The 17219-nt window shown below is 42.3% G+C and overlaps 1 protein-coding gene across 3 annotated transcripts in view; it reads right to left on the reverse strand.

Moving 5' to 3' along the window:
* SYTL3 (synaptotagmin like 3) overlaps positions 1–17219 on the reverse strand; it is a 75041-nt gene that overhangs the window by 5430 nt on the left and 52392 nt on the right. For all 3 annotated transcript variants that reach the window (XM_054021467.1, XM_054021468.1, XM_054021469.1), the window contains 7 exons: positions 14962–15089; positions 11300–11443; positions 7222–7400; positions 4991–5093; positions 1925–2095; positions 1537–1651; positions 97–205 (listed from right to left, as the gene is read on the reverse strand). In XM_054021467.1, coding sequence (XP_053877442.1) covers positions 97–205; positions 1537–1651; positions 1925–2095; positions 4991–5093; positions 7222–7400; positions 11300–11443; positions 14962–15089 — 949 coding nt within the window. The remainder of the gene's footprint in view (positions 1–96; positions 206–1536; positions 1652–1924; positions 2096–4990; positions 5094–7221; positions 7401–11299; positions 11444–14961; positions 15090–17219) is intronic.

Here is a 17219-nt window from a genome sequence, read left to right on the forward strand (position 1 = left end):
CCCTGGTATGTGTTAAGCTAATGTTTAGCTCCATGCAGAAGTGGGTGATGGTTTTAAAAGATTCTAAATCTGAAGTGTTACATCTCAAAAACATACCCTTTAACAAATGAGTTCAAAGTGCCACCACTTCTCATCACAGGCAAGTTCTTGGCTCCAAGCACCACAAGGTGAAGCTGGCCATCCGCACATGCTTGGTCTTCTATCCCTAAAACAGAAACATTGCTTATAATTAGCGACCACTGTGTGTAAAGGGTTGGCTAGTTAACACAGGGCTAAGGGAAGGAAGGAAAGTTACTAAACACTGTTGCCCTGAAGTGAGGAAGTGCAGCGTGTTTGCTGAACTGCAGAGATATTTCAGACAACAGGAAAGGTTTGAAAACACTTTTACAGTATGTGATTTCAAAAAATGGAGGGAGGGAGGGAAATGAGTGGCATGATGATGAGGAAGCTTTATCAGGCAGGGTCTGTTCAAAGACCAAGCCTCTGAGGCAGAACCAGCAGCAGGGACAGCTGGCACAACCCACAACATGATTTGTGTGTGTGTGTGTGTGTGTGTGTGTGTGTGTGTGTGTGTGTGTGTGTGTGTGTGTGTGTGTGTGTGTGTGTGTGTGTGTGTGTGTGTGTGTGTGTGTGTGTGTGTGACAGAGGAGGAGCACACAGGTGAGTGTAGAAAGGAGAGAGGGAACAGACAGCATGAGGGAGGAGGAGGATTGAACCAAGAAGGGAATAGTGACTGGGATACAGGGAGAGGAGATGGGGATCCAAGGGACAGAAAGAAATAAAACTAACAACTGACTTGATCTTTCCACTATTTCCTTCCTACCTCTGTCTAGGAGATCTGCTGTAGGAGGCTAACAACAGCCAATGAGCCACCTCTGGAGCTCTGCCCTGCAGTGCTTACTATTATCCAGTGAGCAAAAGAATGTGAAGCTGTCCTAATCATCGACCCGCTACAGTTTTTCCTTCCTTCAGCAGTGACTGAACCATTTACAGAAACTGAATCTCAGTTAGAATGAAAAGTTACACTTAACTCCACTGAGGAACAAAAACAGTCTGAAGAGTGCAGTGCTTGTGCCTAGCAGACATTTCCCCATCACCTGATTTACCGAAACTGAGTCTCTAACTCCAGAGGGGTCCTGGAGTGGAATAACTGGCCTGCTACAGCTCAGGAATGAGGTGCACTGGCAGAGGTCTGAGGGGCACAAGCTTGCTTCAGGAGCATCTGAGTGCACTATGCCAACGCCACTTTAATAAGCACATTTATACCTGCTTTTTTGGTGTGAAAAGGAGAAAATGTGAGACTGACAAGTCTGGAATTCAAATAATTTTACCAAGGTTTTGTTTTACCTTAAAAGGTTTCTAACCATTGACAAAATCACAACACAATACACGCCACAATATGCAGGGACTATTTAGTCAAGCAGAAATAAGCCCCTATGCGGGCAGTGTTTATACCCAGATGCACACACAAATACTTTGTCTGTCTCCATGTTTTCATAGCCAAAGTAATTCATACAAGGCTGAAATACTTTGTACCTCCTCTCATCTGCTCTTCATACTGGCATTTTTTAGACTGGGATGGTAAGATCAGTTTTGCACACACCAGGAGTTCTCCATTGTACTGAACCAGGTTGTCTTCAGGCTTTTCAGACTGAAAAGAGAGAGAGACACAAAGTCTGCATTATTATGATCATCCTATACCACCTCCCCTTCTCCTCATTCTCATTGTTCACCTATATCTGGAACATTCCCGCCCATATGCTGGTATGGTAGGACTGGCCTGCTTCATCAAAATTTCATCCTTCCTCTCTATGATCTAGTAAGGGTGGGCCCTGATACAGCTTTCACTATATGCTATTTTTTTAAAACACAAATCTTTTGGAAAATTAAAAATGATAATGATAACCTAAAGTCTAGAAGTCACCTTCACTTTAAGCTGGTACCAATTGAACGACTGTGTTGAATTGTCTTCAAAATTCCAAGATGCCAATGGAACAACCACTTCTCCAAGGAACACCCTTCGCTTGAGTGTTTCTGAGTGCCACACAGATATTTGAAGCTGTCGTGTTTCCAGCTGGGAGTATTCAATCTTATACTAGAAAAAAGATAAATAGCAGTACAGGATTAATGAAAGCACATATGCACAAACAAGACCCAAGCACAACACAATCATCGGTCTCCGCTCAAAGGAAGCCCAAGAATGGACTTGCTGAAGGCATGGAGATCTAGATTGAGCAGCATTATGTCAGCTGGGACTGGGAAATCTGCATATTGTCTGCCCACACTATGCTCGTCTCTAGCCAGTGTAATGGCCCCTCACTTCTAAAGCACTGTATTCACCCACTTTTAACATTACAAAAATAAAACAGGACCACCTATGTCATTACCTGTGCTGCTAACACCTTAGATGAATAACCTGAATTTAAGAATTTAAATAACTTTTCAAGCTCTTTGTTCCTTGCTTACTTTTTGCACCTCACTCAGCTGAGACAGCAATATTGGACAGGCTAATGTCACGTTCTAGTTCTCCAGCACTAGCATAATGCAGTTGTGCTTGGGTCAGCAGCACTGTGCAGACTAATATTTAAAGTGAAGACAAATAACTTTTAAATTTAATTATTTTTAAGAATCACGAAAACAGTTCTCTTCACAGTGGGCCTAATCTTCATTTACTCGACGTCCTCTTTGCACTGCTCTGGCCACATAAAGCGGGGTAACTGTGATTTACTGCTGCTTTAAGTCCCTTTACAGGGCCAGAGCAGAGTAAAGGGGCCCCAGTATAAATGAGATTTAGGCCCATTACATTCTGTAAAAAAAACCCTTGTTTACAGATAGATGTTTCAAATCTAAGTTTGGGTCCAAAGCCTGTTTTCTGGCCTCCTTTTAAGATGTAGGGACAATGTCTCTTGTATGACTGCACACATCTTGAAGAAGCAAGAGCACAATAGAGGCCACCGATTGGAAATTACCTGGGCTATTTAGATTTATAGATTGGATGGTGTTTGAGAAAGTGAAAGGGCTGATACACTGCCAGAGCCGTAATGCCTCTCTTTGCCACTTGTGCACTGTGTTAGAAGTGGGCCAATTCTCAGTGGTAACACAGCCCTGAATCTTTCCTGGAAACAGATTGTGCCAAAACCTGTTCCTTATAACAGGAACTACTGGACTGTTCACTCACATGTTTAAATGAAACACGTTTATGAAAAGTACTCTAAGTACATGTACAGGGGTAGAGTGAACATGCTGAAGTCATGGAGCTTGTCCTTATAGGGCGCTTCAGTGGGAGTTTTGGCTGAGTAATGGCTGCAGGATTGGGCCCAGAATCTGATTTCTGCATCTCATGTCATGCAGAAGGTCTTGAAGATAACATATTGTCTCATGGTTCCCTCACACAGTTTAGAATATTTCCCATTCCCATCCTGTTATTCTCCACTGCAGACTGAGCAAGACCTTATCCTATTTTACTCTGTAATTGTACAACAGTAATTAGCAATAATGGCCCATGTGCTTCACCCCCTTCTCTCACTTTGCAGTGTTGTGGGAAATAAATCTGTGCAAAAAGTCACAGTGGAGCCATGCAGAAAGGGAAGTAGCTACGCTGGACACTTCTCCACTCCACATAACTACTTTTGCCCTCCTCTGCAAAACATCTGAGGCCCAAAGCTGGCATGGCAAGCCGTGAAGGGAGAAGACACCCCAAAATTGTGGTTGATCTGTAGGAAAAGCCTTAGGTAGCATTAACGCCTGCTGCACCCTCAGTGACTCTCCTCTGCACAGCTCTGCCAGCAGACAAGGGGCACTAGCTGTGCCATACTGCCACGAAAGGGGGTATACGGCAGAGAAGCACAGAGCAGGAGTTCTTCTGCAAAGCTAGCCAGAATCTGGGACTTCAGAGTCCAAATCTGGGGCTTTCCTCTGCCTTTTGAGATCCTCCCCCACCATCACCCACTCCACACCCCTGCTGGTTCTGTGGACTCAGCGGAGGAGCAAACACTACAGCTTTATTAGAGTCGAGGAGTCTGGGCATTAATCTTTCCCTTCCCATGCAAATGACATCATCAGATTCCATTGGGGCCCTAACTACCTTGCACATCATTGCAATCCCTCAGTTACACATAATGGCCTTAGTACAGGATGGGAGGTAAGAACAGCTGAGTTCTAATACCAGCTCTGTCAGTAACTCACTGCAGCCTTAGCAAGTCATTCAAACTCAGCTTCCCCCTCAGTCAAATTGGGATAACAACACTTATGGACTGCACAGAGGTGCTGTAAGGATTCATGAAATAATGCTGTAAAGTACTTTGAAAATGAAAAATTACAGCCACTTTTACTCTCTACTGTGATGATTAATGTGTTGTAAATTAACAAGTCCAAACACTGATGAATGAGACATCAATTGTGTTGGGGAGGAAAAAGGAGGAAACTAACACAGAGGATCTATCGCTCCTTTGAGTAGAATAGGAATTAATGGAATAGCTATGATTCATGTAGCAAATTGCAAAGAGACACTCCCTTTGACATTCACAAAAGAGCTGTCAGTTCAAACAGATAACAGTACAAAATACTAATTTTTCTTTGTAATATACACAATTAGTCTATGTAACCATAAAAAGATATGAGAGTTTCCTTTTACCATATTTCCGATCTCTTTAGCCAGAAACTGCAACAGAATTTAGTCAACTTTATGTTTTCTATGGCCAAAGCCAGATGGGTTCCTTTTTTCTGCCAGCTTGCAACTTATTAATAGAGCTGTACAGAAATGTACAAGAGGCTGCTTTTATTCTGATTGGCATCCATCATTAGTTAATGGTTAGGTTCACTTTGACCCCTAGAATTGAAGAGTGTGGCACAATTCTAAAAGCCCTTACACAGGGCTCTTAAAGTCAAAGGGAGTTCTGCTCACAGAGAGCTTGTAGGATTGGACACTAGAAGTGGAGACTTTGCTCTGCAAGTGAGAGATCTTTCCAGGTCACAAATGTTTACAAGTCACCTTTAAAGTTTCATGGAATGCCGGATCCACTGTGTTCTTTTTAACAGCTGTCTTCCGTTTACTCCGAGAAGATTTATCAGGAAGCAAATAAGTCTTTGCATACCTTGCAATTAGAGAGAGGGTTGGGGGGGAGAGAGCAAAATTTAGGACAGTTCAAACCGAGAAAGAAAGGGAAGGAAATAAAGCAGCATGTTCCCCACTGTCTAATCCTTGGCACATTCTGAATTTTTCCAGGGTATATTCAGTGCTGGTTAATGGTGCCTGACAACCTCTATTTATCAACAGAATGAACAGATACACTGCAGTGTTCCTCACATACTGTCCAGCTGATGTGTTTCAATCCTATCCTGATCATCTCTAAGAGTTAGAGGGCAGGTCAGTTTCCACGACCTCTCAATCGTTGGTCTCTGCTGAAGGGGCCTTGGGGTGGCTATGGGGTGGGGGGATGACAGCGCCACCCTGACCACAGGACCCTGGTCGGTCATCCACCCATAAGGCCGGCTCTGCCCGCACCCAAAAAAATGATGATCACCTCCCGTACCATGCGACCCTTATGTCTGCACTGCCCACTGCTCTCCGGCTGCCCAACTCTGAAGGCAGCGCCTCCATCAGAAGCAATGCAGAAGTAAGGATGGCAATTCCGCGACCCCCCTACAATAGCCTTGCGACTATCACCACAACCCTCTTTTAGGTCGGGACCGCCATGGTTATAACATCATGAAATTTCAGATGTAAATATCTGAAACTCTAGAAATTGACAATTTAAAAATCCTATAACATTGAAATTGACCAAAATGAACCCTGAATTTGATAGGGCCTCTGTCACGTAAATAACTCATGTTAAGCAATATTCTCTCTGAATGAGAATTCTATGGACAGACAATGGTCTACACCATGGAGTATGAATCCAGAGCCAAAGGTGATCGATGGCATTATGGATGCCCATTATCTGCCCGTAGGGCTTGTGGTGAAGGAGACAAATTCTACCAGAACATTCTTTAAAAATGTAGTATTTTATATTTAATTTATAATAGTATATAACTGTTAAACCAGTCTGGGTTAAATTCTGGGGAAACTGAAGATCAGTTGTAGCTTTCAGCAGCAATGCACTGCTTCCCAAGCCCCTTTGTGCTGTGTGTATTTTAAAAGCCTTTTCAGCAACAGGGAGTCATGCAAACCAACCAGCCATAGCTCAAACCAGCCAACAAGCTGACAGTTTTGACAGTTTGCTAGCATAAGTGTTGGAAACAACACCTACCCCAGCCAACTTCTGTGTCAAGTGTTCTAACTGTAAACAATGCCTGTACTTTTTCCTACTGGCTGAGAGACAGCACTCTCTACACCAAATACAGAATGTAATGTTCACTACTACATGGAACTTCCCACACCACGCTCTCAGATTTTTGGTGATTTGTATGCTGGCTACGCCACCAGGAAACTCAAGGGTTATTCAGTCACTTATTAAATATTCCCTAACTGTATTAGCTGGCATCCCAACAAGGATCCTTTTATTAGGGTTCAGTTTTATGATCCTCCTCTGCAAAAGACTCAATGCCAAATTCTTCCTGGTAGAATCTAAGCATAACTCTGGAATTCCAGCACGCTTAGTGTTGGCCCAGCTGATCCAAATGCACTCAAACAATGTATTACAGTAGGGTCAAGCACTAACCATACAACTGGACATTCTGCCTGATGAATTTCCATGAATGACTTCTGCCATGGAAAGACAGAGAGAATCATTCATAAAACAATAACCAGAGAGGAGACACTGGGTTAAATGTTCCAACATTAGCACCTACATTGCAAACAAAAAGCACACAGGCATCTTTCAGACACAGAAATGGGTACTTTTTGCACAGGTAATATTTATATTATATTTTATCATTAGCTGTCCTAGCATTTTACAAAAGCAGAGATTTGTATTCTCATTTTATAGCTGAAGACAACAAACACAGACGTGTTAAATAACTTGCCCAGTGTCATGCAGTGAGTCAGTCGGGAATAGAACAGAGATCTCCCAACTTTCTATCTCATGCTGGAACCACTAGACAATGAGTGTACAGGCATTTTTTGCAGGCACAACTCAAGTGCTAATGGTTTGACATCTGGGCCTCTGTATAAATTGATATGTGTATAGTACACAGTGGCAAGTCGGACACACACACACGTGTGTATCTTGAAAAACTAAACACCTGGTTTTTGGCTTTTTCTTTTGACACCAAAACACTTACGGGTTACACTTTTTCTTCTTCTCTTCTCCATAAGCCAGGTTCTTGCAGGCCTTGATGCAGACTTCTAAAGTGCAGGCTTTAAAGACATATCTGATGGCAAACTCTATTTCTCCTGTGACATTAACCATGTCAAAATTGCCAGCCTCGGTGCAAGTGCTGTTAATGCTATATAAACTGCCCTAAGAAAAGACCAGGATTAAAAAAAGTGAGTTCAAATCCAATAAGATAAAATAGTTTTTCTCCCTCAATCTTAATATTTTTGCACCAAACTGACTGCTAAAGTCATAGCAAACAACTCAGAACCGACACAATACGTGCATAAAGCTATTTCTTCACCATCCATACTAGGCCTTAAATAACAACTACTGCTGAAATTCTACAAGTTGTTCATTTTTCTATACAGAATTAACCATCTTTATATAGTAAGCTCCATGAGGTAAGGGCAGTGTCTTCCTCTGTCCTCCATACATGACTGAGCATAACTATCCTATAGGCACTCACTGTATGAGACCATATCTCTATCTGGAAGTTGACTCCCCCAAAAATTAGTATCTGACCAAAAAGAGGGTTTATTAAAAAGCATGTGATAGGAACAATATGGATACTGGACTGACCAGCACTCACTAATGTCAATGGCCAAAGTCCCAAACATCTAAAAATGTACAGCTAGACCAGGGGTTCTCAAACTGGGAGTCGTGAGGTTATTATGTGGGGGTCGCGAGCTGTCAGCCTCCACCCCAAACCCCGCTTTGCCTCCAGCATTTATAATGGTATTAAATATATTTAAAAGTGTTTTTAATTTATAAGGGGGGGGGGGTCGCACTCAGAGGCTTGCTATGTGAAAGGGGTCACCAGTACAAAAGTTTGAGAATCACTGAACTAGGCCGTGTTTGTCGTATGCAGCCCAGAGTAACAGGCAGTGCTGAAGTACACAGCCCTAGAAAGAGCCCGAGGAAGTGTTGTAGGAAACAAAGAGGGTCACTTATTAAACATTCCCTAGGGCTCCCCAGTGGCATATTTAAAGGGAATAGCATACTTTTCCTGCATAGCCAGCCAGCACTGGGTACCCATGGCTCCGCTCCTCCTTGCCCACTCTTTACCCTCCTTGGGGGGGAGGTTTTGGGGTGCAGCCTCTGTGCTCCCCCAAGCGCCCAGACAGCACTTGTGGCCAGCTCTTACACAGGCCCTGAAGGTGGGGTGAAGGAGGCGGCTTTACCCCCTATTGTGCCCCAGTGCAGCCCCATAACTGCAGGGGGTAATCTAGCTCTCAAGGTATTGAACTATGTATTTATTCAAGATAGTTTTGGTCTCTCCTCTCCATTCTTTTTTAATGATAGGCTTTAATGTGAGTGCTTCAGGGTTTCCTTTTAAGTACTGTTACCGGCAAGTGTGTCCTTAAGATCTTGTTATTACAGCAATCTCTTCTGACACGAACACCTTCATGTCATCAGTATTTGACATCCCTCCCTTTGAAAAAATAGTCCCATCTCATTCTACACCCCCGCCCCAGCTTGGTTAACCAAGGCGTTCTTACTTTGCATGCCTGAGCAGCTAACAACTCAGGCTAATGTTTAGAATAGATTGTATCTCTCTGCTTTGCAGTTGTAATTTTTAATTTGTGCAGCTTGCCAAGCAACCATTTCAAAATTCACAACAATGTTTTTGACTGAAGTCAAAGAAGTCACCTGCTCTACCTTATAAGTTCCAAGTAACACACATTGCTTTTTTGGCCTGAGAGTGGAAAGAGACGTCCTGACAGGAGCTAGGGTTCCATTTTGAACTGATGTACAGCTCATGTAATCCAGCTGACCTCACAGGATATAGGTCAGAGCAGCAGTTAATCTCTGTTGCAGTTTTCTACTCACCCCCTCACCACAAGGAAGTAAATTATTTGACAGCTAAGTAAAAAATTCGTTCATTTTTCACTATCACTCATCATAGGAAAGGAAGGCAAATAGATTTTGTGCCTCAGCTGATAGATTTTAATGACAGTTTTGCAAAGCTGCCCTACTGTTTAGTTCATTGAACCTCTTATTTATTCAGAGGAGCTGTATGCTTATTCCAAGCAGTGCTCCTCAGGTTGGATAGCATTATGTGTTCCTTGTTTTCTGCAGGCTGTACAGTGGCTTTAGCAGGGTCAGATCCTCGGACAAAAGCAGGCATTGGAAACATTTAACAAGGAAATACCCCTTCCATTTGGTCCTCCCTCATAATAAATTAACAATGACCTCCTATACTCAAGCCTAGCTGGCAGGAGTTGGAGCGACACCATCTCTTAGGTTAAAGGATAGATTTTGATGAATCGATGATCAGCATCACAGAGCTCCCCCATAAAGAAGGTGCTTGATAAAGCTGGGCCTCCCCTTTGACAAGGCAGCAGGCGATATTCCACTGTTTAGACTGGGCTGTCCATAGTACAGCCAGTGGAGTCCCAGAATGCATCTTGCAACTGCCCTCCAATCCACTGCATGCTAGGTTGTAATGGGCTTGACCCGGATGCAAGGTGGGAAAGATGCCAGGATGCACAACCCCCCTCCGAGCTTCTCCAGAGCAGTGGGGCAAGTACATCTCCATACTACCCCCCAACACAGAGCTGTGCCTTACAGGCACAAACTAGCCCTATATCTCACATACAGAGCTCTGACTCATGAACACAAGGGTTTCTAACATGAGAGACCCCAAGTCCATTCTTCCATTCTGAAGGCTTTGTCCCCGGTCTATGGTTGTTTTATCATTGCTGGGGTATTTATCCAACAGGTAAAATATCTATTCATGTATGAAGGAATATACACCTCTAACTTGATAGAACGCTGTCCTTGGGAGCCAAAAAATCTTACCGCGTTATAGGTGAAACTGCATTATATCGAACTTGCTTTGATCCGCCGGAGTGCGCAGCCCCGCCCCCCCCGGAGCACTGCTTTACCGCGTTATATCAGAATTCGTGTTATATCGGGTCATGTTATATTGAGGTAGAGGTGTATAATTATAAGCAATTATTAGGGTTATGTTCCTTTATATTTTGTCAGAAATACAAGTTAGGTAAATCCCTTATATCAATGGTGTTTGTATTTGTTTTTTCCGGCACCTTGTCCCATCCCTCAAAGAAAATAATCATGTTTGAAAAGGAAAAGGAGGAATACAGGCAGATCTCTACAGAGAGCAGTAGTGACTGTCATTCAAAAGTCAACTTTGCCAACTGCATCACAGTTATGACCTATGCTAAAAGGAAATGTATGGCAACTCGGATACAACTGTGTGGTGAACTGTTGGCAAACAGCGAGGGCCTGACTGTCCACTGCCATGCATTTTGTGTAGTTATTCACACCTCTGCAAAGCATGTGTAAAATTATCTCATTGTTCTGTCACTAAAAAGCAGGAGGCTGGTTCAATTATGTTTGGTCCCTAAGTGCCATTTTAGTTTCCTTCCTTCTTAACTCCAGCTCTGAAATGCCTAGACACTGCAGCTATGATTCCCACTGTGTCCTGACAATTCCTGTCAAGTCATTTATAACATACTGAACGCATTACCCTCAGTGACATACAGTTAACATAACAGCTAATCAAATAGACTTCAAAACCCTTGTTGCATTCACTTCTGATTGCTTTTCTTCTCTCCCTTCTGCCTAAGATCAAGTGCAGTATCTGATATGTCATCAGTCAGGGGACTATATTTTGTAGAAAATGTCAATGATTTAGAAAGGCTTTTCCATCCCTAGTGACTATGATCGCCTTTGCACTTTAATGTTTTTGTCCTTTTCTATAAACTGTCCTCAGTGAAGAGAATGAGGCAGCTGAGTTTGCACACCTCAGAGGACATTAACTAAACTTCAGTTAACCTGAGGTTTCAGCTAACTGCCATTCATTCAGCTGTATTTATGCTGCAGTAAACTTATACCATTGCTATAAGGACCATGCCAAGGACAGACAGTCTTTCCTTGATCTGAAATAAAGTAGAATTCTCTTCTTATTTCTGAGCATAATCCATAACACACAAAATACTGAACAAGCTTTTAACTCCTACACTTCAGTCCATTTTACACCACTGTTCTATTCTGCTTCATCTCGTGTTGACACTTACATGTTTTTTGCCACCGCAGAATACAGTGTCACTCATGGGACTGGTTGGAATATCTTCTGCCTGCTTGCAATACCTTTTGGTAAAGATTTCATTGTCGTCCCGTGTCCCATTGAGGAGTTGCTGAAGGCTTGGTATATTTTTTATCTGTAAGAGATGTAGCACTGAACTTCCATTCATTTGTTTGTTAAGCCAAGTACCCGGTGGTTCCCACCCTCCTCCCCCCTGTGTTCTGCCACATAAATATGTGGTCCATACCTACAATTTGCATATGGGTGTGGCTGCTTCGGGAGACTGTTTGACCAAGGAACAGATCTATAACTAAATTATAATTTGTACACACACTGTTTGATCCATTGCTGCTCCATCCTATCCATAGTATACCCATAATCTTGTGTGGTGAACATGCCATTATCCACCATATGATGATTGCTAATATGGTAGCTACAATTAAAGGTAATTACTGTAGCAGTGTATTAATAAAAGGCCTCATTAGGACAACTTCACCCCGACCCCCAAAATCCTGGCAGTTTGCCAAAAGACCTCTTTCTCCAGGAAATTACAAATTGTATGTTGCAGCATACATGGCATATGCCTGTCTCCATCTATGTAAAGAAAGATCAGAATGAACGTAACTTGAAGGAGTCAGTACAAGGATGGACTGACAAGTCTTACTTTAGCCGTGACTCCAGAGAGAGGCTGAACATTCAATGTTTGTTTAACCGTAATTTTACTATAGTCCAGAATGAGGGAGTTCCAAGCAGCACATCTTTAAATTCCACTCCCCCATGAAAATTCTGACTGTGTGGGCAAAATGAAGAGATGAGGTAGGATTCCTCAGGATCTCCCATCCATCAGCCTCTGTTCTTCCAAGAAAATACAGTCTGTGAAACACATTTCTTCAAGGGCATGGGGGGAAAATAGCAGTAGGAAAGAAGGAAAAGATCACTTTGGAATAAATATTTGTTTGAAGAAACACTCTGGTGGAGTTTACTACCAAAGGACTAGTGAGAATATTCCTGCCTGAATGAACCAACATTAGTGAGAATTATTTGCATAACAGGGAGGGGATAACATGCCCTTAATAATCACAGGGATTTCCTGTACTACTAGTAGAAATAATTACAAAAATGGCCATTGATGAAGATGAACTGGTGAGATTAGTTTAAAAACAGACCTCATTCTGAACAACAGGTTACACACCATCCAAGCCATTATACTTCTCTACTGTGCTAAATACAAAACAATCATAAAGATGATGGATAGGGCAATGTTAATACCAGTGCTAAGGTTAGAATAGCACACATATATAGGGACAAAATCAGAAATGCTGAGGCACAAAGTGAGTTACACCTAGCAAGGGACATAAAAGGCAATAAGAAGAAGTTCTTTACATAGATTATGAGCAAGAGAAAGATGAAAGCCAGTGTAGGGTTCTCTACTTAGTGAGGAAGGAGAGCTAATAACTGATGACAACAAGAAGGCTGAGGTGTTAGTGCCTATCTTCAGTGCTTCAGTCTTCATCAGTCAGCCTAACTTTGATGCCTGGAAAGATACTGGAACAAACTAACAAGAGTAAAAATAAATTTGTACTGCTTTATGTCATCAAATCAAGGAGGCATGTCTGATTATACATAGGGATCAGACCTGTTGAGTAAGAAGGTGCCATTTTGACAGGCACTCTTCAGCGTAGAACTGCGGATTAAGATCACTTTAAGAGTTCTGGCAGAGAGAATACAAACAGTGTGATGGGGGGGGGAGAAAGGTGGTAACCTGGTTTACAAAGATAAAAAGAAACTAGGAAACCACAGAGGGAATAGCAGATGAGGCATTTGATAAAGATAACAAACAGGCTACACAGTGAAGTGTAAGAACTGATGGACACTGCCACTAGCCCTATCAAAAGGAAGACAAAGATCAGAACTAGAGATAATGCTAGGAAAAAGTAAGAGGGAGGCACAACAGCTCACAGAGATTAAAAGTAAACTTAGGGATCACAGCATGAATGCTAAGAGCCATAAAAGAGGGGTGGGGAAAAAGGTGTGAGTAAAAACTTCAACCAGAATTAGAAAACCTAGATTGCAATATCCAAAATAGAAGATCAACCAAAACTTCACCCAAATCAGCCAAAACTTCAGCAGAGGCTTGGGTTTTTCAGTTAGAGGGGCATTAGAAATTCCTGTTCTCCAGGAACAGAGCTCTGACAACTCAATCAAGAAAAATGTTACCTTTCTATATCCTTAACATAAAGTGCTGACATACTTTAGCACCCTAAAACCTTTAGCATTTATAGACAATTACAAAATCCAGACATATTGTTTGGCAAACATATCACAGGGAGATTTCAAACTATAGAGATCTCATTCATCCATAAACCACAATAGGATGTGTGTTTAATGTGCAATGAAAGCACGGTTAGGGTGTGTTGAGAATGTTAGTATACTAACTCCTTCCTTATTGCTTCTCAGTGCAGTGAAACACAGCAATGATTTTCCAGTGAAACCAGATCGACGAGGAAACACTGGGGATATGGTTGGTCACACACAACTGGCATAGAACTAAAAGGAAGCACTGAGGTGATTAACCTAGCTATATTCTCCATAATATTTATAATATAGTTTCAATACATCCTATAAAAATAAACACCACAGATAATTTGCTTCATTTTCTAAACTACATAGGATTTGCTGTACCAGGTCAGATCACTTGTACATTAAGTCTGGCATTCTGACTCTGACACCAGCCAATTCCCGATGTTTTAGTGGAACATGAAAAGCCACCACGATGTAGAATGTTGTACATGGGGGGAAATGTCCCTTTCTGCCCCCTGCTCTGAGAAGTACATGCCCTAAAGCAGGAGCAGTTTTGTAAACACCTCCCGTAACAACACAGCATGTGAACTCTACGCTATTCAAATAGCTGCGGCAACTCAGTGTGGCCCAGCTACCTAGAAAGTTTCAGCTTATAAAGCTCAGCCATTTGGGAGCTAGATGTGTACAAAACAAACCCTTAACCATCTTTTTACAGAAGATAAACTGAATTGTTTCACTCTCTCACAACTTAAAAACAGGAGAATGGATTTTGCTCGAACATTTCAAAAATACTGAGGGGTAGTGATTGGCCCTTGTGGAGGTGCATGGGAAGGGGCAAAGGGAGGAGCTGCAGGAAACCTTCCCCAAACAGTTCACACAATGGCCAACACCTTCTCTCCTCAGCAAATTGCCCCAAATGTCCCAAGAACGGTGTGGAAGAGCTATAGCTCAGTCTCCTCTTTATCAGTAGGGGCTGAAGGAGGGCTAGCAGATGGACTGGGAGAGCAATCGGAGCAGCCTATTGGCTGGTGCAAAGTGTGCACCAAGCAGCCCCAGGAGAGCTTGTGAGCCATGTGCACTCCTGGTGTTCCCTGTTGGAGCAAGGTGGCTCCATGCAAACCAGCCCTTAGCTTTGAGCTGAGACTAAGGCTGGAGAATTTCAGCCAAAAAGAAGAATTATTGAAAGAGTTACAAAAGGAGATGATCCAGTGGCCATCTGAAAGTAACCTTAACTAGCTTCCACTGCTCTAATAAAGCCAGTACTGTATGACGACAATCATCAGTCTTCTAATCATATTCCAATCACAAAACAGCCCTTAAAACTATAATGACTAAGTATAATGAATTGCATACCCTGTGTGCAATATCGATGGCAGTGTCAGACTGACTCCTCCTTTCCTTCCTCTGTTCCACGTCCTGCCCATAATCTGTAGTTAGGAGACTTTTGTCAGACCTCATATCATTCTGGGACTTTGAGATTTCTAAAATGAATACAAGGAGAGAAGGACACATTTATAATGAACATTGTCAGCAAGTCTGGAGATTTATGAAGCTAATCCTATGCCTTTCAGATCTTTTAGATTACAGATCTACTATTGATCTCCCGAGAAAAAGAAACAGATGGGAAAGCAAGTACCTGTCCCATTTTGTGTAACTGCATTCTGCCTACCTAAATTCACAAATGCAATACCATTATGATCATTTATGGGAGTGCTACAGTGGAAATTAGGAAAATGGGGAGTCAATTAAAATGGATACAAAATATGGAAGAAAGTGGAAACTTTTTATATTCAGGCCACATGCATGATTTTAAGGATGAGTACCCCCACTGACTTCAATAGGATTGTTCACTTGCTGAAACTTATGCATGTGCTTAAATTCCTGGCTAAATTAGGGCCTTGGTGCATTAAAGGTCCTTTTCCCAAGCAATTCAGATTGCAGTACAGGTAATGCAGCAAAATATGATAATGCATCAGTCCCTGTGGGCTGTACACAATTAGCCAAATAAACCTGCCAGTGCACTTAGAGCTTTAGTGCAACACTTCTTTGCTTCTTTCACCTTGGGTGCAGTCATGAGGGCTTCTCTTTATTTCAGGGGAAGGAAGGAGAGGACATATTCATGATTCTTAAGATTAACGACGGGCAGTCCCAGCAACAGACACACTGTGTGTTGTAAACACTATCTTACATAGCTCCTTATGAAGAGTTAATATTGCAGTACAAGTGGTGCAAAAAGAACAACAGCCATCGCATGTTTAATCTATACTGGGGAAATAAATCTTTCTCCTGTAGTGTATAACACTGGCTGCTGCAATGGGAAACTCACAAAGCCTGTTAAGATACTGTAGAACAATGGGACTCTGGGGTGTGTGACGTCTAAAGCCATTGTGACATAGGTTTTGCTTTTAAGAGCAATTGATCCTCCTACATTTATTGAGCTTTGTGTAGGCAGTGAACGTGCCAGGTGACACATTCATAAAGAGGCTCAGTCCAGTCGTCTCCTACAGTAAATGCGACTGGATTTTTTTTTTAATATATAGCAAATTCAGCACTCATAAAAGGGGCTGGAGTGACAGACCTAATGGGCCGAATAGGTTTATAAAAGATTCAACACCAGCACAGGCTTGCCCCACACTGCTCTAACAATGGGATTGTTGGAGGGATTTCTAAAGTCAAGTTAGTTCAATTTTCACATCCATTCTTTCTTTGGTGTCTCTGCTGAGACAATCAATAAGGGTGCCAATTATTGCCCGTTGCGGATTGTGCTGTGAACTAGACCAAGACCAGCAACTCATTTCACATACGCCATTCAACAACTAAAAGGTTATAACAACTTTCTCTCTTTGCCAAAGAGAATCAACTGGAACTAGCACCCTAAAAGGGAAAGGCTTTATAGAAACTAAGGCTTTGTACCCTACACTCAAATCCTTTGGTTTCAGATATGCACACATGAGTTCCATTGGCTTAAATGGCAGTGTCTGAGGGCATAGCCACGCTCTTCATTTTTACTTCTTGCAAAATACAGGAGCTGTGTATGCTCAGTACTGCTGCAAATGAGCCCACTTTTATTTAGATGCCAAAATATGGATGTAGGAACTTAACTTTAGGCACTCATGACTCAAAATTTTGGCCCACATGTTTATCATTGGGCTTGAAGGAAACTCCTAACAGGCAGGTTTCAGAGTAACAGCCGTGTTAGTCTGTATCCACAAAAAGAAGAACAGGAGTACTTGTGGCACCTTAGAGACTAATAAATAACTAATAAATTTGTTAGTCTCTAAGGTGCCACAAGTACTCCTGTTCTTCTTTTCCTAAGGGGCATAGTGTCAAGAAGAAGTGGCTTCCTGGTCCAACAGGGGGCAGTGGTGAGTTAGAGCTCTTAGCTACAGTGACTCCCAGCTAGCCAACCCTTCCTTCTAGGAAACACCCCTTTCTTCCCTGGCTGGCCTCCCTTCCTCCACGCTCTGCCCTGATCAGCAAGGAAAAGCCACACTTCCTCACATAGTATTTGGGTTACATACTGGCTTAAGGTGAATGACCATGTCTTTCTTTGGTAGCTGACTTCACAGACAATAACAGCCTACCATACTTTCTTACAGCTAAAGAGATTC

The sequence above is a fragment of the Malaclemys terrapin genome, chromosome 3 (assembly GCF_027887155.1).
Source record: "Malaclemys terrapin pileata isolate rMalTer1 chromosome 3, rMalTer1.hap1, whole genome shotgun sequence".
NCBI classification, from domain to species: Eukaryota; Metazoa; Chordata; order Testudines; family Emydidae; genus Malaclemys; species Malaclemys terrapin.